The sequence below is a fragment of the Citrus sinensis genome, chromosome 7 (genome assembly GCF_022201045.2).
Source record: "Citrus sinensis cultivar Valencia sweet orange chromosome 7, DVS_A1.0, whole genome shotgun sequence".
In the NCBI taxonomy this organism is placed as follows: domain Eukaryota; kingdom Viridiplantae; phylum Streptophyta; class Magnoliopsida; order Sapindales; family Rutaceae; genus Citrus; species Citrus sinensis.
This window is the reverse complement of record NC_068562.1, coordinates 22,763,512-22,786,163: the sequence shown is the minus strand read 5'-3', so window position 1 is coordinate 22,786,163 and position 22,652 is coordinate 22,763,512. Positions and strand designations below refer to the sequence as shown.

The 22,652-nt window shown below is 35.1% G+C and overlaps 3 protein-coding genes and 1 long non-coding RNA gene across 9 annotated transcripts; 2 read left to right on the top strand and 2 right to left on the bottom strand.

The window, feature by feature from the left end:
* Positions 1–1,280: 1,280 nt before the first annotated feature.
* On the bottom strand, positions 1,281–5,178 carry LOC112496378 (uncharacterized). The gene is made up of 10 exons (XM_052444155.1): positions 5,025–5,178; positions 3,816–4,578; positions 3,577–3,729; positions 3,384–3,488; positions 3,043–3,300; positions 2,784–2,954; positions 2,267–2,698; positions 2,086–2,181; positions 1,859–1,987; positions 1,281–1,741 (listed from the first exon to the last, which is right to left on the bottom strand). Exons 2-9 carry the CDS (start codon positions 4,572–4,574, stop codon positions 1,883–1,885), a joined length of 2,079 nt encoding a protein of 692 aa, XP_052300115.1. The 5' UTR covers positions 4,575–4,578; positions 5,025–5,178; the 3' UTR covers positions 1,281–1,741; positions 1,859–1,882.
* LOC127898876 (uncharacterized) lies at positions 1,343–1,876 on the bottom strand. The gene is made up of 2 exons (XM_052431374.1): positions 1,859–1,876; positions 1,343–1,741 (listed from the first exon to the last, which is right to left on the bottom strand). The coding sequence occupies exons 1-2, from the start codon at positions 1,874–1,876 to the stop codon at positions 1,343–1,345; spliced, it is 417 nt and encodes a 138-aa protein (XP_052287334.1).
* A 1,057-nt stretch (positions 5,179–6,235) lies between the features above and the next one.
* LOC127903841 (uncharacterized) lies at positions 6,236–7,154 on the top strand. Of its 2 annotated transcripts, none has more exons than XR_008056716.1 (2): positions 6,236–6,661; positions 6,777–7,154. It is a non-coding gene; the product is annotated as an uncharacterized LOC127903841 (long non-coding RNA). The 2 variants fall into 2 exon arrangements; XR_008056717.1 differs by having other exon boundaries at positions 6,236–6,709.
* Positions 7,155–8,709: 1,555 nt separating this feature from the next.
* Positions 8,710–12,304, top strand: LOC102614865 (pentatricopeptide repeat-containing protein At2g13420, mitochondrial-like). Of its 5 annotated transcripts, none has more exons than XR_003067219.2 (4): positions 8,710–10,457; positions 10,653–10,798; positions 10,890–10,991; positions 11,811–12,304. XR_003067219.2 is itself a non-coding variant. In XM_006465031.4 (2 exons), exon 1 carries the CDS (start codon positions 8,791–8,793, stop codon positions 10,411–10,413), a length of 1,623 nt encoding a protein of 540 aa, XP_006465094.1. In that variant the 5' UTR covers positions 8,710–8,790; the 3' UTR covers positions 10,414–10,457; positions 11,806–12,304. The 5 variants fall into 5 exon arrangements, 1 of the variants encoding a protein (XP_006465094.1); XR_369246.4 differs by having other exon boundaries at positions 11,806–12,304; XR_369247.4 differs by lacking the exon at positions 10,653–10,798.
* The last annotated feature ends 10,348 nt before the right edge of the window (positions 12,305–22,652 follow it).

Here is a 22,652-nt window from a genome sequence, read left to right as displayed (position 1 = left end):
AAGGGATTATATCGTGGAAGCATGTTCGTGGCAACATGTCTTGATGGTAACAATCAATTGTATCCGTTAGCCATTGGGATCATGGATTCAGAAAATAATGATGCTTGGGAATGGTTTATGATGAAGTTACATGGAGTGATTGGTGATAGACCTGAGTTGGTAATTATCTCTGATCGATGCACTGCCATAAGGAGAGCCGTTCTTAAAGTATTTCACAATGCAACTCATGGCGTTTGTTTTTACCACGTCAAAGGTAACATTAAGTCACAATTTAGAATGTCCAAAGCTCTTTGGGATGAATTTGAGCCTGCCTTTATTAATGCAGCAAAAGCATATGGCCACGAGGAATTTAAGAGACAACTTGAAGGGTTGTGGATGATCCACTCGGGTGCGGCTGATTACCTAGAAAATAATGTCGGTACGTGTAATTGGGCAAGGTCTCAGTTTGAAGGTAGGAGGTACAGCATTCTTACCACCAACATCGCGGAGAGTGTTAATGCTTTCATGAGGGAACCTCGAAAATTTCCTGTTACTCATCTTGTTGATCACTTCAGGAAAACATTGCAGCAATGGTTTTATGATAGAAAAATTGTGGCTGAATCCATGACTACTCGGCTAACAACATGGGCGGATGAAATAGTCACTGAGAGGAGAACTATAGCTGAAAGAATGATAGTTCGGCCGGTGTCTCCGCATCGCTTTCAAGTTATAGGCGGTGGGCTTAAGGAAGGGTTGGTTGACTTGCAAAAGAGAACTTGCTCCTGCAGAGTGTTTCAGCTTGATCAGCTTGTGTGTGCTCATGCAATTGCGGCGTGTCTAACACACCGGGTGGATTTTATTAACCTTTGCTCGGACTTTTACACTACAGAATCGTTGGCGATGGCTTATGCACAACCAGTGGAGCCAGTTGGTGATGTGGCTGATTGGGAAGTTCCAGATGAAATTCAGGAGCTGCAGGTATACCCACCAGTTGAGGCACCGCCACCTGGATGTCGTAAAGAGCGCAGAATACCCTCGGCTGGCGAGGACGTTGACCGGCGAACTGTAAGATGCGGCCGGTGTCATGAACTTGGCCATAATCGTAAGCGATGTAAGAATCCTATTGCGTCGACTCGAAGTTAGTTGTATTTTGTGTGTTATTCGTTGGTTAAAACTATTATTGTTTTTGTGTTACGTTGGTTAAAACTGTTATTGTTTTTTGTATTTCGTTGGTTAAAATTGTTATTATTCATAAAACTTTATTTTATTTTAAAGTTCAAAATGTGAGGCATTAAAATTATATAAAATTAAGTGCGGAAATTAAAAAAAATGTAAATTTCAACATTGAAATTACTACATAGGTCTACAATATAATATCGTCATTAAATATATCAACCGCAATCTTCTTTCTAAAGTACTCGACATGACTAGCGTTAAACTCCAACCTAAGCCCGAACATTAAATACATCGTAACCATCAATACAAAAACACCGCAATCGCCAGTTCCAGGCTCTTGTTGTGGCGCGCTCTTAACTGCGATAACTTTCCACGGGTCTTCACTCCGCAACTCAGGTCGTATATTGTAGAAGCCAACATATTCCAACCAGCGAGGGAATATAACTTCAAGTGGCTTGAATTTCAACTTGTACCTTTTGTCGTCGCGAAATGTGAGTAATGAGTCATAAATCCAGACTTTATTTTTCCGAAAGTCAACTCGTGCTAGTACCCAATGCGCGCCGTCCAAGTTAACAGGGATGAGTAACTGCATATAAAAATTTAAAAACATGTTCGTTATATATGAAATTGAAATACAACAAAGAAAAAACAACTCCTCGAATATTTTCATTATAGAACATGTGAAATGTAATAAAATACATACCATATCGACATCCGTCATTGATTTTTACATTGTGTGCTGTCGCCCACACAGATAACTATTCAAGCGGTCGTCGAATACCATTGAATCGACTGCACAATTCCCGTTATTCCATAACTGATTCAAGAACACCTAGTACATAGATAACCAAGAAATGCATAAATTAATTAAACTTAAAGGCAATAATTAAAGAAATTAAATAGTATTTGTAAGTTTTGTCGGCACGTTACCCAAAAAAATGTGTCCGTATGTGTGACACGTTGGAGTAAGGCATTTGGATACTGCCGTTGTTTCCCGCTAATCAAGCGGAGATACTCGTGAATATGCTGTAGAGAAACAGAAATATTACGATTTAAAAAAAAATTATACACAAATACACAACAGTATACACCACGAGGAAAATATAAATACCTCATCGCCTAGCCATCCCATCGAAGCTGTCCCCAAAATTATTTGAAAGAATGACCGCGGGTGCTGGACGTTCCGGCGGACTCTGATATCACCAGTGAACCATCGATCAAACTCAGCAAACCAACTAGAGTCCTCCAATCCTCTCAGCGGATTTACATCCACACTCGTACTCATGTCAATCGCATGCTCCATGATTTGGGGTCGAGGTAACCTCCGGACGTTCTGTCCTCGCCTGACCGGAGGAATCATGTAAGGACTGTTATAAACATACGACGGTATGTACGCGCGGCCGAACTTACTAACGCCCGGAGGCACCTCTGTGAACACCTGCACGCTCTCCCCACTAACATCCCCGTAGAAACTAACCAATGACGTGGGCGTAGACAAATTTTCATTGCCCACGTCAGTATACACTCCATAGTCATCCGGGGCCTGTACAATCGCCAAAAAGAACATATTAAATAATTATCAAATTAAAAGTTAAACGAACATAATTATTTAATATAAATTAGCTTACCGCATACGAGCGTGCAGTGGGAGAATCCTTATTTGGACGTTTAGAAAATGTGTCGATGAAGCCAACAACGGTTTCTTTAAAATCTTTTAATTCTGACTTTATTTCATACACGTTACGATCAATCTTATCCAGCCGTCGTCGTACGTAATCATTAAACTGCTTTGTCCTCGACTAATACAAAAGAAAAAAATAAAACTTTAGAATAACAATAAAAAAATAATAACAACCAAAGTGAAAAATATCGTATATTATTTATAACCTCAGAATCCCGTGCGTCATCAGAGTTGTCTGTTTGCTGCTGGTCATCAACAGCCACCTCATCCTCAAAAGCGTCATGACGCTGCTCAAAAGCGTCATGACGCTGCTCAAAAGCGTCATGACGCTGCTCAAAAGCGTCATGACGCTGCTCAAAAGTGTCATGACGCTGCTCTGGTATTGGGTTTGGTATGTCGTCATGATCGTCATGCTCGTCCGATTGTCTTGTAACCGACGGCATCGCGTTGATTGAGGGTTGGTGCTGTATAAAGTATCATTTAAAATTACTAAATGAAAAGTCAAAAATTTCGATAAAAAAAATTTTTGTACTTACAGTATACCGACCTTATGAACCCAGTCTGGAATGCTTGGCAAGTAATCCTTCACAGAGAGCCAATATTTTCTGCTACTCTCCTTTGAATTTGGCTCAAGAGTTTGTAAAACGTCCGTCTGCCATAAATTTAATTGAAAAATTTAAGTAAGTAAACCCAACTTAAATTTAGTAAAGTTAAAAAAATAAGTAATACATATTACTTACAAGACGAGATTCGTCGTTGAAGAACGAATAAACCTCCGCAAAGTTGATTCTCGAAGACGCCATAGGCTTCCATTGCAGAATGCGGGGAATCTTACTCTTCGTTTTGACGACCCATGTTGATGGTAACCCTCCGATTGCTTCATAAATCCAAGCCTACAACAACCAAAGTGAAAAATCAAATAAAACAACTATCAAATATTTAATACTATAAAACTTATTAATAAACAAAAAAAAAGCACCTGCACCCCAGACGTAAATCCGTAAAGATTGTATTTTTCAATATTATGATCTGGATTTTTCAACCGAGTCTTCTTAAATTTCTCGTCTTTTTCGAACAGTGCATTGTCAAGACTCTCATAAATCATTTCCCACGACAATAGACCCCATGGACGCTTTCGGAAGTACTGAATATCATCAACTTGGTCAAGCCAATCGAAATTAATTTGACAGTGATTTTTTCTTGCATTTAGTACTCTGTCCGCAAAATAAAACATCGCAATCTTTAATGCGTCCATATCGTCTATTTCCTCGAAATTCAACTCCTTAAATACGGCATCAAATTGCTTCACATTAATCTTACGATGCACACCACCAAAATACGTATTCCGTAGCCTCTGCTCCATTTCATCATTTTTTTCATTGGTATCAACACCAAATGAAAGTCCAATAACCAAGCACCATTCGACAATTGACAAGCGAATCAAATGCTTACCAATTTGAAACCATAACTGATCCTCACGGCTATCTTCTTCATGGGCCACTTGACGCAGTAAAAGATTATGCAAAATTACCCCACTAAATGGAAAACTTCGACACTCCAAGAAATGCCCAAATATATCCTTTTTGAACATACTCAACTGCCGGTTTGTTAATTTTTCCTCGATAGCTTTTACGACCGAAGATAACATACACATGCTCGAAATTCGACCAGGAAAGTGATCAGCATAACGAAAATACATCTTGCCTACTTCAATATCCGGTGATTCTGATTTCGCCATGTATCTGTAATATTTATAAAATTATTACATTATATTTACAGAAATAAAAAATTAACTCGTAAAAAAAAAACTCTAATTTTTTGGTGCGACAGGCGCCTGTCGCACTAAATCTGGTGCGACAGGCAAGCCTGTCGCTCCAAAAAACTCGTGCGACAGGCCCTGTCGCACCAAAAAATTGGTGCGACAGCGCCTGCTGTCGCACCAGATTTGGTGCGACCGCAGGCCGCGCATGGGCGCGCGCTGCTGCCCAGCGATGGGCGCCGGTGCGCGCCCTGCCCCCCTCCCTCCCCACCCCCAAAATTAAGCGCAATCACCCCAAAATCAAAAACAGTACTCCCAAACACCACCAACCACCACAAACATCATCACCACCATTATCAATCTCAAGCTATAACTATTATTATTCTAAAATCTCATTTTAAATTAATGAAAATAAGAAAAATGACTAACCTAGGTTTTGTTGAAGGTTGTGGATCGTAGATCGGATGCCGGTGAGAGATGGAGCCGCCGCCGACGGGGTTGATGTCGCCGCCGATGATGGGAGTTGGATCGGTTTGGGAGAGATGAGAGAAAGAGAGTGTTGGGGAAGAGATGAGGGAGGGGTATTTTGGACTCAAATGTTGTTTAATGGCTAATGTTGATAGAAATATTTTTGGGGGGTTAAGATGAAAAAAAGCAAAGTTTTTTTGGTTATTAGTTTAAATTTCTCAAAAATGAATCATTTACGTTTTTTGAAGTTTGTGAAGGAAACTAGAAAAAATCATATTGGCATTCTCAAATTTTTTATCTCTGCTAGGGGTCTCACAAATTTGAATTTATATAATCATTACAATAAAGTTCATGGGTCCTACAATAAAGATGATTATAACAATGAGAATATGAACAAAAGTAATATAATTATAAATTGATTTATATTATCTTCATAATTTTCTAATTAAATAAAATTTTTAATGACATTATTTTTTTATTTAATATATTACATTATGAAATTTTTTAATGCCATTTTTTGTTATTCTTATATTATTTGGGAGGCTGATGCTGGTTTTTGGAGGTCTTTTCATTTTGCACTCTCATCTTCGGCTCTTTCTTCACTACTTTCGAGGGCTTAAAAGGAGAAAAGTTGATACTTTTGTCAATAAGAGAACTCACCCACCCTTTGTGAGATCAACTAGACATTTTAAGGTGCAATACCCTCGAGAGCATCTTTGTGTCTTTTTGAACATGTGATGATCCACTATTAATTAGTTCTCTCTTCGAGTAGGGTTTTAAGGATAGTTTGGCCTTTCTAATTGAGACCTTTGAGCTTACTTGGATTGGATAGCTGTCCTCTAAGGGACAGTCTTTGTTGGCAACATGTCCTTAATTCTAATTACCTCATTTTAAATAAATTAATTAGGCTAAGAAGCACATGATTTCACTAGAGATTGTACAGGTAGTTGTGTCCTAGTCCCCCTTTCTCTAATCTGACTTTGGTAGCTTGTAAGAAGATATTTTGGAGACAACCTAAGTATCTTAGTGTTGTTGGCAAGGCTGCCACTGTTCTGCGGTCCTGTATAGACACATGGTGACTTAGATATATTGTAGAAGGCATTTTTTGTTGTTCTCAAATTATTTAAGAGGCTGGTGCTAATTTTTAGAGATCTTTCCATTTTGCCCTTTTCTTTACTACTTTCAAGGGCTTAAAAGTCATGTGCAATATCTTCACAGGTGTTGTATCATGCCTTATTCAAATTTTATCACCACTAAACTTCTCCTTAGGTAGATCTTCTATTGGGGGACAGTCTCAATAGGGATCATCCTGGGATCTTGTGGCATGATCCTCATATTCATTTGCTTCCCCCCCCCTTTCCCCCACAAAGCTACTGCCTAGTGTAGGACTAAGGCGGCCAGGAGGATAAATGTAGCCCTTTGGAGAACAGGGTTGCCATTCGTGCGGAATCGGTCCTCATGAGGTTTTGGTTGCCACTTAAGGGGTATTTCAAGAGGGTGTGTTGTGCCTTTGAGGTGTCATTACTTATTTGACGTCTTGGTATGGTCGTTAGTTTGTCATGGCCAGAGAAATCACCCATAGAAGGGAGGTTCCTCATGTATTCACTACATCTCATAGGAGACTTTCATTATTTGCATTCCTCTTTGTGAGTTTGATTGTTCATTTCCATTAGCTTTTTCTCTTTATCTTTATGTTAATCCCCCATCTTACAGGGGCGGATACGTGCGAGGTAAGCCAACATGACAAGGATTCAGTAATAAAACTCGTTCAAAAGCTCAAAAGCAAGGTTGATGTGAAAACATTGGGAAACCTTTTGGCTGAAGATAAAGTTTGGTGATCAGGTCCGCAGGTGATCGAAATCAAAGAGAATCTTAAAGTGGAGGTATTAGGGGACCTTCTCCTTCTAATCTTGGTGGCTTGTAAGGGGATATTTTGGAGACAGCCGAGTAGGGACCATGCAATGATGACATGTCTTGGTTCTGTTTGCAAGGCTGTCACTGTTCTGTAGTCCGTACTAACATGTGGCAACTTGAACATATTGTATGAGATATTTTTTGTTATTTTAAGATGATTTGAGTGGTTGATGCTGATTTTTCGTGATCTTTTTATTTTGTCCTTTCATCCTCAACTCTTCATTCACTACTTTAAAGTCATGTGCAATATCTTCACACGTGTCATATCATGCTTGATTCAAATTTTACCACCAACATTTTGTTTTAAAGTAACTTCTCTCCACGTGGTACAATAAGATAACGAGAGGAAAACTTAAGGAAAAAGTAAAGTTTAGAAACTTTTAAGATAACTTTACATATTTTTAATATTATATAGAAACATGTATTAGTATTTTGAAACAATGTATAACTCTTTTTTGAATGTTTATATATAAATTTTGATATGTTTCATTTATTAATTATTAATATAGTACATATTTTGTCTGTATACCACTTGAATTATGGGTAACTAAATAAAAATTATAAATTTTGTAACTACACTTTTAACCCACTCATAGTAATAAAAAAAATTTGGTCTCAATATCATGATTATAGTTCTATTAAATTATAAAAGTTGTGCTGTTAATTGAAATCTTTCACTGAAATTACATTTAAGGACAAAATAAGTGTGTATAGTAGATCTTATTTATTAGTTATAAATACTTTTTTAATTTGATAAGCTATTTTAAAATTTTTTTTATTGTTGTTTGGTAATTTTTTTAGTAAAGTTTTTTAAGATTAAATAAATTATTTAATTCCTATTTGCAAGCCCAAATTTTTTATTTTTATGAGTAGAGGTTGATTTTTTTAAAATACTAAATATCTTTTAATTATTTAACAATCATATTTCATTATTTTCATAATATAACTTTAAAAAAATTGTATATTAAAGTTATTTTATAATTTTTAATAAAAAATCTCGTTAATAACTAAATAACTAAAATTTATTTTGTGAAAATTTTATTTATAAAAATTTATTTAAAAAGATATACAGAACCACCTTAAGACTTTGTTTGGTACAATTTTTCAAATAGAGCTTTTATTAGTTTTACCAAAACAATTTAGTTATTTGGTTGTTAATATAAGATTTTATTAAAAAAATTATGAAATTACTTTAATAGGCAAGTTTTTTTAAAAAATTATGTTATTAAAAAAATAAATTAAGATTGTAAAATAAGTAAATGATATTTTAAATATTTTAACATTTAAAAAGAATTTCAACATCCTCTCCCAAAAGCGTAAAACTTTAGTTTTTACAAATAGAAGCAAAATAACTTATTTAAGCTTAAAAAACTCTATTAGAAAAATAATTAAATAATAACAAAAATTATGATAAGAGCTTATCGGATTAAAGGTTCGTTGGGGATTGAGGTTGTGCAGTTGTTATTTGGTAAACACTAGTTGATGTACCTTAAAAGTTATGTTAATATAATTTTTTACTTATACGATAAAAAAATTTATTTTATCTTTAATAATTTTATTAAAATTATTATTTAAAATTTATATTTACTATATACTATTAATTTATATTTCATAATTATAATTTTTTTTCTATAACAGTTATAAATTAAAATATACACTATCTCAATTTTAAATAAAATTTAAATAAATATTTATAACCATTAAATAAGTTTCACCAAATTTATTTAAATTAAAATCATTTTATTTGGAGCCCCACTCATGATAAAATACAAAAGAATCATGGTTCTTGATGGAGTTTGTTTGAACGCTGAATATGGCGCTGCTTCGATCGTTATTCTCAGTCCAAACACGGACCCCTACGTCCACCATTACGCGCCGATTCCTTCGACTCAACCACAACCACTACCACTTCTACTCCACAAAAAGCGACGCCGTTCTTCCTTTCACCATCGATCTCCCAAAACTCGAGCCATCAAACGACGCCGACTTACTCTCCCAAATCGTACTTGCCCACCACAACCCGTTCCACGCCATGGAGTCCTCTCTCCAACTCCACGGCATCACTCTTTCCCCTCACCTCCTAAACCAAACACTCCTCCGCCTCCAACACTCTTCCAAAGTTGCCCTTGCCTTTTTCCACTATTCCCAATCTTTACCCTCCAACTCCAACAACCCTCGTCCCTCCACCTCCGCCTCCTCTTACAATCTCATCATCGACATTCTCTCCAAAGTCCGCCAATTCGACGTCGTTTGGCAACTCATCGTCCAAATGGACCAAAACAACATCACCCCCATTTCATCCGCTTTCTTGATCTTAATCCGCAGATTAATCGCCGCTGGCCTCACCCGTCAGGCGATCCGAGCATTTGACGACATGAAATGTTTTGTTCAAACTGAAAATCAAAACAACAACAATAACGTTAACTTCTTTTGCTTCTTGCTCGATACCCTTTGTAAATACGGCTATGTAAAAGTTGCTGTTGAGGTTTTTAATAGGAATAAGCATGAGATCATACCGAATGTGAAAATGTACACGAGTTTGATTTATGGGTGGTGTAAAATTAATCGAATTGACATGGCGGAGAGGTTTTTAGGAGAGATGATAGAGAGAGGAGTCGAGCCGAATGTTGTGACTTATAATGTGTTGTTAAATGGGGTTTGTAGGAGGGCGAGCTTGCATCCGAGTGAGAGATTTGAGAAAACAATAAGGAACGCCGAGAAGGTGTTTGATGAAATGCGCGTGAGAGGGATTGAACCGGATGTCACTAGTTTTTCGATTGTGTTACATGTGTATAGCCGGGCTCATCAGCCGCAGTTGTCGCTTGATAAGTTGAATTTTATGAAGGAGAAAGGGATTTGTCCGACTGTTGCTACGTATTCCTCTGTTGTTAAGTGTCTTTGTTCATGTGGGAGGATCGAGGATGCAGAGGAGTTACTTGGAGAGATGGTGAGGAACGGTGTTTGTCCTTCTGCGGAGACTTATAATTGTTTCTTTAAGGAATATAGGGGGAGGAAGGATGCGAATGGGGCTATGAAGTTGTATCGGCAGATGAAAGAAGATGGTCTATGTGTCCCCAATATGCATTCGTATAATATATTGATAGGGATGTTTATGGCATTGAATAGAATGGATATGGTGAGGGAGATTTGGAATGATGTGAAAGGAAGTGGGTTGGGGCCGGATTTAGATTCTTACACAATGTTAATTCATGGGTTGTGCGAGAAACAGAAGTGGAAAGAGGCTTGCCAGTATTTCGTTGAGATGATAGAGAAGGGTTTGCTTCCACAAAAAGTTACTTTTGAAACTCTTTATAGGGGCTTAATACAATCCGATATGTTGAGAACATGGAGAAGATTGAAGAAGAAGCTTGATGAAGAGTCAATTACTTTTGGTTCTGAGTTCCAAAATTATCACTTTAAGCCATATAGGAGATGATGCACCATGTCTTTGCAGCTTGAATCAAATCTTCAGCTCGTGAGGTACTCAATGACAGTAATTTTGGCATATTTCAAAATTTAATTTAGTCACTGTTCTGGTGTAATTAAGCTGGTTAATAATCCAATACTATGAATCTCATATCAACTATTAAGACTAAGTTAATTGGTCTATTCCCGCAGCACTTCAGGTATCTCCAACTTTAATGCTACATATATTTTTGTTGATGATTGATGTAGGGATAGCAGATTTTGAAGCCTTTGAAAACCTCAATGTTCCTGTAATGTTATTGGTGTAAATTGAAGAAAACAGCATTCTTAACTGTGGTCAAAGTCTAGATTGAAGTCCCTGTGAATATTATTAGATATAGGTGCCTGCTTTGCAGGTCAGCTATACATACCTTTATAATATGTTCTTGAACTCTAATCTTTTTCAGAACCCACACTTACTTTTGCTCCCAACTTCCTTGTAAACAGGACTTTTATCAAGGGACCAATACCCAAACATGGTGGATTTCCTTGCTTCTGCCTGTAAAAAGGTTTTGGGGCATGTACCTTGAGTTTTATAACTAAATGAAGGTAGTTTATTGTTTATAGATTTTTTTCTGCTGGTTGATTTTTCCTTTTTGTATTCTCATGCTTCTCTGTCGATGGGAATAAATCAGTCCTTTTATTTAAACAACCTGGATTAGTTTATATTCTTATCTTCATTAATGGATCGCTCTTTAATTTGTAGTCTTATGAGCTGAAATTACAATCCAGCTGTTAGTGACACAATGGAGGGCATTATAGCATTGGTACTACCTGCTGAGGTTTAGAATTTACCACTTCCAGTTATTAATAGTACAAATTTCAGTTATGACAAGAATTAAGATACAGTATTTTACTTTGATGGAAATCCAAGTTTTCAACTTGGAGAGACAGCTAGTGGGAATATTTGATCCTCTTGATCTAAGTACAGTAGGTAGGTGTAGTATATTTACAGAAAAATAAGAAGAATTAATTAGTATTCAAATTTAAGTGGTGTAATGACACTTTGTCGATACTTAAGTATGTGCTGGAACTAGCATATTTTAAATACAAATGATTGGATTAATTCTTGAGTAATTTAAATTCAGAAGTTCAAACTATCTTCAAAACTGTATTCCCTAATCCCTTAATCTTTGGATGATACTTTCATGCACTTCAGAACTGATGATTATTGAATTTGTAGTATGTTTGGAATTGGAGGTTGACATGTAGGCAAGTTGAACTTGTTTAAATATAGGAGAGTAGGAGGCATAAGCATGGCTTTTCTCTCAATATTTCTTCTCGAGCTAATAGAGTTGCTTTGTGTATAAACTCGAATGCTTTTCCTTCTCACTGAAACTGAGTAATGAATTTTGATTCGCAGAACAGAGTATGGAAGAGTAAAAAGAAGCAGCAGCTCAACTAAAAAGAGACAGCTAGCTGTTGGTCGGGGGGGAATGGAAAAAGAAAACTGCTGGCAAATTAATAGAATGCAGAAACCTGTTTGTTTGTGAGCTTCGTGTGTCAGTTGTATCTGCTGGCTGGCCCGGCAATGAAAGTTTAGCCAAACCCACAAAAGTAGATGAGTTGCTCCCATTTTTGTTGTCTTTTTATTTTTTTCAATCCTTTTATGTTTTCTCAAGTTTTGAAGTAAATTACTCAGTCATCCCCAAGTGGAGTGTGAAACAAAGAAATCTCAAATGGCAGATGTTTTGAAGAAACCTGGAATCTATCATGAATTATCAATTTTATGAACTCATGATTCGGATTGGGGTATTTTAATTATAAATCTCCTTAATCTAATTCGAAAGTTGTTTCCAAGATCGACCATAACGGCTTTGATAGGTATTTTCGAAATGAGTGATTTTGCTCCTTTGTGCTTATTATCATGACTCATGAGGCATGTGAAAAAGATGATCTTAAAAAACTTCTGCTATCCAGCACTGAAAAAGGAACAAATCCAATGCGGTGGTACAGCTTTTGTTTAGAAGAAAATATAATGAAGCTTTTATTTGCAAATTGACTGACAGGCACGGGTCCAGGCTATGCCTCTTTAGGCACTTAAGGAAGCAAATTTTCTCCCCACTGGCTTTTGTATCTTTCACCATCATTTGGACAGAAATTTCACCATACTTGATTCACTGCGAAGCCTATAGCTTGATCGGCATTGGCAGATTGTATGCAGCTATCTTCTGCATTATTCTTGTTGCTTTCTATTTCCATCTTGAATTACAGATTTACAACAGCAACTTGAAGAACTTGTTTAATCTAGTATCAATTAATTTATAAATATTTCTATTGTTTCAGTCTAAGAAGAGTTGACATACTCCGTGTGCACTGATCGAATTTTATTTATGAATTCTCCTTGTTTTACTGGCCATAAGCAACTGCCAAGTTGAACAGTGGCAGCTGCAACTCAAGTATAAGCCCAGGAATTTTAGAGATATTAGTTCATGTTAAATTTAACCAACCAGACTTCGTTATAAATCGAGTCCCTCTAAACGAGCTGCGTGCCAAATTTGCGACTAATATGCTTAATCTAACGCCAATTCCAAAGCACAGAATGTTCAGAAAAACAAGAGCAACAAACGTCATACATTCCCGATAGTGGGGTCAGCTAAACTGGAAAAGTACCATCACAATTCCAAGCTCAGCGCTTTTTTTTTTTTTTTTTTTTGGGCTGTTGTACCAAATTTACAGGACATATAAATACAGTCAATCATCTATTATCCTCATTTCGAATTAACTACTTGAAAATGTCTACTAATCCCAACAAAATAAGACAATTATTTGAGCACAGCTTCAATTATTTGAGCACAGCTTCCTGGTGAAATGAGTTCAAACATTTTAATTTAAATACAGCTGAATTTTTTATCTCAATAATAAATGTCTGTTTGGTATGACTTATTTAAGAGTCATAAGTACTTATTTAATTGTATAAGCACTTTTTAAAATTTTTTATGGTGTTTGGTTATTTTTTTAGTAAAATTTTTTTAACTTAAATAAGCTAATTTACCTCTACTAGCAAAAACCCAAAATTTAAGTTTTTGAGAGTAGATGTTATAGAGCTTTTCTAAAAATATATAATATAAAAAATAATACATAGTTTAATGGTTCAAAAGTATTTTTTTTATTGACAACCAAACACCCAATGACTTTTTGTCCAAAAATTATATTGGTATAAACTCTACTGCTATAAATTCTATTGTTATAAACTCTATTTAATAAGTTGTACCAAACGGAGCCTAAGTTTTACAAAAAATATCGTAAATGGGATCTTTTTTTAATAAGTAAAATACCACGTGTCCATTTTAAATCTCAACAATATCTACTTGAAATGTCCACTAACCCCAACGTTTTTATTTATTTATTTATTTTTTGGGCAGCTAGTTGAATTCATGGGATTGCTAGGAAATTGTTTTCATTGGGATTCTTCGCTAGAGGGTCCTCACTTGTTCCCTCTCCACGAGATCCCGTCTCCCTCCGCGGATGTGAGGATTAATGCTTTAGGGACTGCAGCGCTTCTTGGTATTCATATTTTTCCGTGGAGAATTTTGATGTCCGCCTCCTACGAGGGTCAACCCTCCTGGGGCAACTGATGACTACCCTTCCATTCGACGGGCAATGCTCGGTATGTTGGGATTATGTAGGATATTGATTGATTTATTTTTAATAAATATTTTTAATTAATAAAATATTTAAGATACTTTTAAGCATCTTAATTATATAAATATTTTTTAATAAAATCCATTTAATTATATTATATATATTTATATGATTATTATATGCATCCACAGAAGACATAAATAAAGTTAGGGTTCAACTATCTTGGAGTAGCTCTAAGGTAGAGCAGCCTCCAAAACTGTTGGATGCACGTTGTTACAATTATTTCAAATTCAAGTACATGCATCCAACAGTTCTGGAGGCTGCTCTACGTTGGAGTTGCTATAAAGTTATCTTATGATTAGATAAAGGGTTCGACTATGTTGGAACCCTTTGCGTAAGGTCCATTTAACCATTTAGCAGTTGCTATAAAATAAAACACTTTTTAATAACCACACGATTAAAGTTAGAATGAGTTTTTTTACTATTTATCACTTTGTATGTTTGGCGGTGATTCGTGCTTTACTTAGAGCAACTCTACCATAACCTTCAATAAATTAAGTTCATAGTTGATAAATAGAATTGATCGCTTTATTTATATTTAGACTGTAGTAACTTTATTGAATTATTTGTTTTAATCATATATAAATTTACTGATATAGTTTGACTCCATTGAAATATATCATAATTGAAATTTAATTAACTTTAAAATGACTGTTAAACTTGTTAAATATCATGGGCATTGATTTTATTACAATCTCAATCTTGAGTTCATTATAGTTTCATATTTTTTATTATAATTTCATTTGAGTTACCAATAGGCGTGACATACATTTATAGCAAGATTATTCAGTATCTTAGTGGAAGCAATTATGATTAATGAGATTATAAATTAACAATATAGAATTTATACAACACATCTTTTAACAGATTTTCGGTACTTGATCATGGAATTCTCTGGTCAGAATGTGTCAACATAGTTAGTATGTTGAAATTGATCATCAGAGAAACACAACAAGTGTTAAGGAATAAATGTAATTAAATTGATTGGATAACTAAGATATCAATTTTATTAACGATGTGGTACAAAATATTATTCAGTAAAGAAATCAATATCGCATGAGTCGAATTATTATTCAAGAACACTATCATTGATACCGTACAATTGTAGAGGTTAGTTTCAATATTTTAGTGAAGTATATTTGTAATTAAATCAGGCTAATTTAATTACAGACCTAATTATTGTAGCCATTATTATATGTACCCATAAGATCTGAGTTAACTCTTTTAATTAACTGTACCACTTCTGGATTGCTAAGTAAGATAAATAGTAATTTAGATTAAAACCCGAAATATATTATTTGGTGAGAGACTCCATTTAATATTTTAATGTATAAGGGGTCATGTGTTATTATACAAAGTGGATCCCTATACTAAAAACTAGTATAACGCTATTTTTTTTTGTTTTAATCGTATATGTCAATTTAAATCAAATATTTTTTATTTAATAAAATTAAAAAGAGATAGATAAGAAGCTTAGGGTTTCCACCAAAAGATAGAAAAAGTCTTGTTCTTTCATAGAAGAATAGGTGAGCCATAATATACAAAATAATGAAAAAGAAAATTTTCTCTTTAGCTTTGAGATAAAAAGTTTTCTACTGCTAGTTGTTTTCAGTAGTGATAAAGGGGCCCACACATTAAGTGCAGATCAGACTTGAGACATAATGTGAAAGATAGTTGGTGGTAGATCGTAATCTAACAAGATTGGTAGTGACATATCATGACTTATGAGGATAAATTACTTCTACAAAAAAGCAAAGGAATCATTTTTAGATTATGGTAATTTTTTATGTTGTATGATAATTGCGATCTAAATATTTCCACTGCAAAACGTTTTTTAACCAACAGACTTTGGGTTAAGTAGAGGTTCTTTATGCTTTGAGGTAAACTCTGTTTCAGCTAATCATAATAGCCAAACATCATGGCTTGGTGCATGGCTCTGTTGGGGAGTCAAGGGAATGAGTGTGAAAATACCTACGAGGTTGATGACAGTTGAGTGAGGAGGTATTACTTGAATGGAGATCAATGTATTTTACAACAACAATTTTGGATTTGTGGCATTGAATCTAGAGGAAGAGGCTTGAAGTTTTTGTCAGTTAAATGAATTTTTGAGGCTTAAGGTATTTTCCAAGGCAGAGTGTGAGTAATTACAACGAGGCTTAAGTTTAGAGCTCACTTATTATTCCAGGTTAGGGAGAGAGAGATGCATGAGATAGAGAGCTTAGGCTTAATTCTGTTGCATATGCAGTTGTATTTTACAGTTGTGTGTTGACTAGTGTTGCAGATGTCAGCTGTATTTTACAGCTACGTGTTGACTTAAATACTAGATTTTAAGAGATATAATCCCTAATTTTCAGGGATACTGATTTGCAATATCTTAAATGTTTTTTACCATTTTGTTCCTAGGGTGTAATGTATATAAATAAGTATTATTCTCTATTGTATAATATGAGAAAGTAGAGATTAAAAACAGAAGAAATCTAAATTTTCATGTGGCATCAGAGCAGCTCTTTTGAACTGAGCCTCTGAATTTTTCTCCTATTTCGTTCGAAAGTCTCAAGCCTTCCAATGGAGAAGACAACAAACCCTACACAAGAATATGAGATTTCCTCTAGTTCTGTAATAAGACAGGACATCTCTTCGGTCTCCTTAGGTACCGAAAACCCCTTTATGCAAATAACTCTGCACAAGTTAAATGGCAGAAACTTTTTGCAATGGTCTCAATTCGTCACCATATTTCTTCGTGGCAAAGGTCGATTAAGGTATATTACAAGGGAAACTAAAGCCCCTAATGTCTTGGATCCTGGTTACCCCTAATGGGATGCTGAAAATTCAATGGTGCAAGCTTGGTTGATCAACTCGATGGACGTGGATATTGGTAGGACTTATCTTTTCCTACTATCTGCGAAGGAGCTTTAGGAAGCCGTGACAGAAGCCTACTCTGACCTTGGGAATGCGGCTCAGCTCTTTGAAATCAAGTCACAATTACGTGACAAGAAACAAGGGAGTCTTTCAGTGACTCAATATTTCAATTCTCTAAACAATATATGGCATGAACTCAACCTTTACTACGAATCGCAGTGGCATTGCTCTGAGGATGCCATCAAATATAAGAGGATGTTGGATAAAGAACGCCTCTTTGATTTCATTTATGGACTCAACAAAGAACTTGATGAAGTTTATGGCAGCATTTTGAGAAAGAATCCTCTACCTTTCATCCGAGAAGCTTTTGCTGAGGTGAGACATAAAGAAAGTCGAAAGAGAGTCATCAAGCAAAAGACAAGTCCTTGGATGAGTGTGACTATTGCCACAGGAAAGGACATACTTGAGACTCGTGCTAGAGGCTTCATGGAAAGCCAGCATATTGGAAACCAAAACGTCAGCAAGAAGCAAAGGGAATGGTGACAGAGAAAACTAATTAGTTTGCTCTCACAAAAGATTAATTTGAGATGCTGCAACAGCTTCTCATACAAAATCAGCAAGCAAAAATAAATGACTTGACCTCCTCTAGTTGTAATGTAGTCCATACAGGTAACCCATCAGCCCTTAGCATCTAATACCTTGAAAAAGGTCCTTGGATTGTTGATTCAGGGGCCTTAGACCATATGATAGGGTCTTCTCAAATTTTCTCTAGTTACACTCCATGTCTAGGTAATTATAAAGTGAGGATTGCTGATGGATCATTATCCACTGTAGCTGGAAAAGGAACAGTAAAACTAGCAAATTGTTTGACTCTTTTTTCAGTTTTACATGTCCTAAATCTTAAATGTAATCTTCTTTCATTAGTAAACTTACCAAGGACACAAACTGTGTAGCTAAATTCTGTGGTTCTAAACGTCTATTTTAGAATCCAATATTGGGGAGGATGATTGAGAATGCGAAGGAATACGAGGGGCTGTATTATCTCGAGAATAAAGGACCTGTGAAAGGACATGCTCAGGTCTCTCAATGTGAATTTGTTTCTTCTGAAATAATGTTGTGGCACTATAGGTTAGGCCACCTTAGCTTTCCATATCTAAAAACCTTGTTTCATTCTTTATTTAAAAATAAATATTTGAGTTTATTATATTGTGATTTTTGTCAAATGGCTAAACAAACACGTGTTCCATTTCCTGCCTGTACTTATAAACCATCCCAACCTTTCACTTTGATTCATAGTGATATTTGGGGACCTCAAGGGTTAACAACCTGTCAAAAGCAAAATGGTTCATTACATTCATAGATGACCACTCTAGGACCACTTGGGTGTACCTTTTGAAGGAAAAAATATGAAATTGGACAAACTTTTAAACAGTTCAATGCCATGGTAAAAACTCAGTTTCAAACTGACATTCGTGTACTCCGTACAGATAATGGAACTGAGTATTTTAATTATATTTTACGGAATTACCTATCACAACAAGGAATTGTCACCAAAGTTCTTGTTCCGGAACACCACAACAAAATGGGGTTGCGGAACGTAAAAACAGACACCTTTTAGAGGTTGCTAGGGCTATTATGTTCACAACTAATGTACCAAAAATATATTGGGGAGAAGCCATTCTTACAGCATCTTATCTCATAAATCATATGCCCTCTTGAGTTCTTAAATTCAAGACACCTATTTCTGGTTTTCTTGATAGCTACCCATAAAATCACCTTGTTACCTCTAATCTTGCACTCAAAACTTTTGGTTGTACAGCCTTTGTATATCTTCTGAGTCTTCAAAGAACAAAATTGTCTCCTTAAGCCACCAAGTGCCTATTTCTAGGATATTCTCATACTAAGAAAGGGTACAAGTGCTATATGGAAAAGTCTTGAAGGATTATGGTTATTCTCACTTGTACCCTTTCTTGGTACGAGAATATCCTAGAAATATGCACTTAATGGCTTTAGGATACAACTTTGTTATTTGAAGACTTGGAAGTGTGGACAGGTACAAAACAATACTCGTGGTGAAGGGTTTCACACAAACCTATGGGGTGGACTACTTAGAGACTTTTGTCCCAGTGGCAAAGCTTAATACTGTAAGGATCCTTCTCTCTCTTGCTGTAAATTTAGATTAGCCTCTCAACTAGCTTGATATCAAGAATGCCTTCTTGAATGAAGAATTGGAAGATGAAGTTTACATGATTATGCCACCTGGTTTTGAAGAAAAAGGACCGACTGGAAGAGTTTTCCGGTTAAAAAAGTCTCTCTATGCCCTTAAACTGTCACCTAGGGTCTGGTTCGATCGATTGGAAAAGTCTTGAAGAATTATGGTTATTCTGAAGGGCAAGCCGATTACACTATGTTCTACAAACAATTTAAAGAAGGGAAGTTAACTATTTTGATCGTGTATGTTAACGACATTATACTAACAGGAGATGACAAAAAAGAGATAGAATGATTAAAGGCAAAATTAGCTTGTGACTTTGAAATCAAGGATCTTGGACCACTACATTATTTTTTGGGAATGGAGGTAGCTAGAACAACTAAAGGTATTCTAGTTACACACCGGAAATACACCCTAGATTTGCTAAAGGATACTGGTTGATTGACTGTAAACCTACTGCCACACCAGTTGAACCATATAGCAAGTTGAGTCTTGGATAAAATAGTGCACCCGTGGAGAGGGGGAGATATCAAAGACTAGTAGGGAGATTAATTTATCTTTCATATACTAGAATTGATATTGCTTTTGTGGTTAGCTTAGTGAGTTAGTTTATGCACTTTCCAAGAGAAGATCACTTAGTGGCAGTAAACCGGATACTTCAATACCTGAAGTCAACATCGAAAAAGGGACTTTATTTTGAGAAGGGAGAAAAAAAAAGAATGTAGCAGCTTTTGTTGATGCAGATTGGGCTAGAAATGTCATGGATAAGAAGTCTACAACGGGTTATTGTACTAAGGTGTAGGGAAACCTTGTAATTTGGAGAAGTAAGAAGCAAACTGTAGTCGCACGAAACAATGCAGAAGTAGAGTTTCGAGCACTAGCACACGCGGTATGTGAGCTTATGTGGATAGAGCGTGTTCTTAAAGAACTGCAGTTAATAAAAAACAGTCCTATGCAACTTTACTATGGCAATAAGGCAGCAATTAATATTGCTCTTAATCATGTCCATCATGACAGGACAAAACATGTGGAGGTAGACCGACATTTTATTAAAGAGAAATTGGAAACTGAAGTTATCTGTTTGGTGTATATTCCTACAGGACAACAAACTGCAGATATGTTGACAAAAGGAATACCTGGACACAAGTTTGAAGAGTTTGTATGCAAGCTAGGCATGACGAACATCTATGCTTCAGCTTGAGGGGGAGTGTTGCAGATGTCACCTGTATTTTACAGTTGTGTGTTGACTATTGTTGTAGATGTCAGTTGTATTTTATAGCTATGTGTTGACTTAAATACTAGATTTTAGGAGATATAATCCCTAATTTCAGGGATACTAATTTTCAATATCTTAGTTGTTTTTTACCATTTTGTTCACAGGGTGTAATGTATATAAATAGATATTCTTCTCTATTGTATAATATGAGAAAATAGAGATTAAAAACAGAAAAAATCTGAATTTTCACAAATTCAATTAGCACTTGAGTGAAAGATTTGTCAAAGTGTTGGATGTGTTTAACACTACTTAATTTTTCTCCTAGTTTATTTTGAGCTTTTTAAGATCTAGTAATATGTGCCACATACAAAAAAGAAAAAAAAATAGTGACCAAGATTATTTTCTAATTTAATGCTATATAATTAATTAACTATTAAACTCTCTATTTCATTAATTTTACAAAATTTATGTTTCTCTCTCTTTTTTGCAGTTAAAGGGAGTTGGGTTTGATTCCACTTAATGTCTCCACTCATTTGTTTCAATTGATTCAATTGTAGATGCATCAGATAAACGTGATGTTTTAACTATATGGTAAATGCAGATCAATGAACAGACAATTGATCGAAAGAATAAGGAACAAAGGGAAGTGCAAAAGGCAGTGGAAGTCAAGGTGTATCTGGAGGACTATACTAACCCGTTGGATGTAAATTTCAAGAAGACATTGATAGACCATCAGCAGATTCATTATTAACGTTTCCTATTCATCTACTAATCTTAGAGTTCTTTAACAAGACATACTTATCTCCTTTGTAAATTAACTAAATATTCTTAAGAGTTTACAGACGATGGAAGTTTTCAATTTGGTCTTGACTAGTGAACATTTCTTGTCCTCGTACGACTTCCTTTCAATGTACATAGTGAAGAAAAATAAGTGCACGCAGTATTTGATGCATCGAGATAGTTCTTGTCGGTTAATAAAAATCCTCAGAGACATCCAAGGGAAATTTCGAAAATAATTTGATAGCAATCCAACAGAAATAAAGATTGGCTGATGGAGGCATCACATGCACAACCGAATTCCTCATGAGTTTAGGCTCTAATTTCGTGAGTATTCCACTCGGTTCCTCTCTGCCTTTTTTTTTTTTACCTTATGTTTTGTTTACTCTCTTGACTATCTAGAGATCGAGATCATTGATGTGACTCAAAAGTGTATTACTCCTCAATATAAGAGTGTCTAGTTATAATATAACCCGGTGAGTTCGGGATCGAATCACAGGAAATTTAAAATCTAGTTGTCAATTTGTTAAATAAAGAAAATTAATTGAGGGAAAAGAAATCACTAGAAAGTGATTTAAAAATATGCTAAGGTTATAGGATCCACTCCCAGTTATTCAAACTATAATTTTAATACTCTCTCATTTTTATATTTTGCCTCACTTTTACCAGTTAATTTTTATATCATTTAATATATGTGTGTGGATAAATTTGGAATAAAATACCTAATGTGCCACAACTATATTAATATGTCGACATTATGTCAAAATACCATATAGATCTAAGAGAATCTATAAATTAACATGACATGAAAATAATAAAAAAAAACTTAATAAATTAGCCACTCATATTGAAAAAAAACACAACACTCTTTTTATTTGATAAACTTTTGAAATATGTTACAAAAAAAATTGATACAGATGGAAACAATAAAAGAAAAGAAAAAAAAAGAAAAATTCTTCAGCTATACTCTTGGCTATCACTCTCTCATGTCACCTCAACTCTCCCTCCCCTGCTTGCATCCCCTTGCCTTTTATAGGCAAGGGAAGTATCTTTTTTTCTTTTATTAATATTAATATTTTATTTTTATATTATATACATATATTGTAATGGTCAGGAAGCGTGATGGCCCCCTGACCATCACCAACATGATTGCCTATCATTTTTTAATTTTTTAATTTTTTAATTTATTATTATTTATTACATCTCCTTAATGATGCATTCCAAATTACTCCATCAGTCCTTTATTCTCGCTTTCAATTCTAATTCCATCTTTATTCCTAAAAAATATTTACAAGATATTAACATATTACGAATTAATTTAACATAGAAATATATTTAGGGAGTATTAAGATAATTTAGAAATAAAGAGCGCATTAATCGACACAATAAGTGAAAAATTAATAATTTTATTCTTATTAAATGTACACTTTTTAGTGTCAATCAATCATTAATCCCCCAGATGTTTCCAAACGATAGGCTTACTTAAAAAATAATTTTTAGG

Excerpts from the sequence above, each read along its gene's own strand:
- LOC102614865 (XM_006465031.4), top strand. The coding sequence starts at position 8,791 with ATGGCGCTGCTTCGATCGTTATTCTCAGTCCAAACACGGACCCCTACG.
- LOC112496378 (XM_052444155.1), bottom strand. The coding sequence starts at position 4,574 with ATGGCGAAATCAGAATCACCGGATATTGAAGTAGGCAAGATGTATTTT. Across the intron at positions 3,301-3,383 it reads TTCCAGACTGGGTTCATAAG|CACCAACCCTCAATCAACGC; the intron begins GTCGGTATACTG and ends TACTTTATACAG. Across the intron at positions 2,955-3,042 it reads ATGACGCACGGGATTCTGAG|TCGAGGACAAAGCAGTTTAA; the intron begins GTTATAAATAAT and ends CTTTTGTATTAG.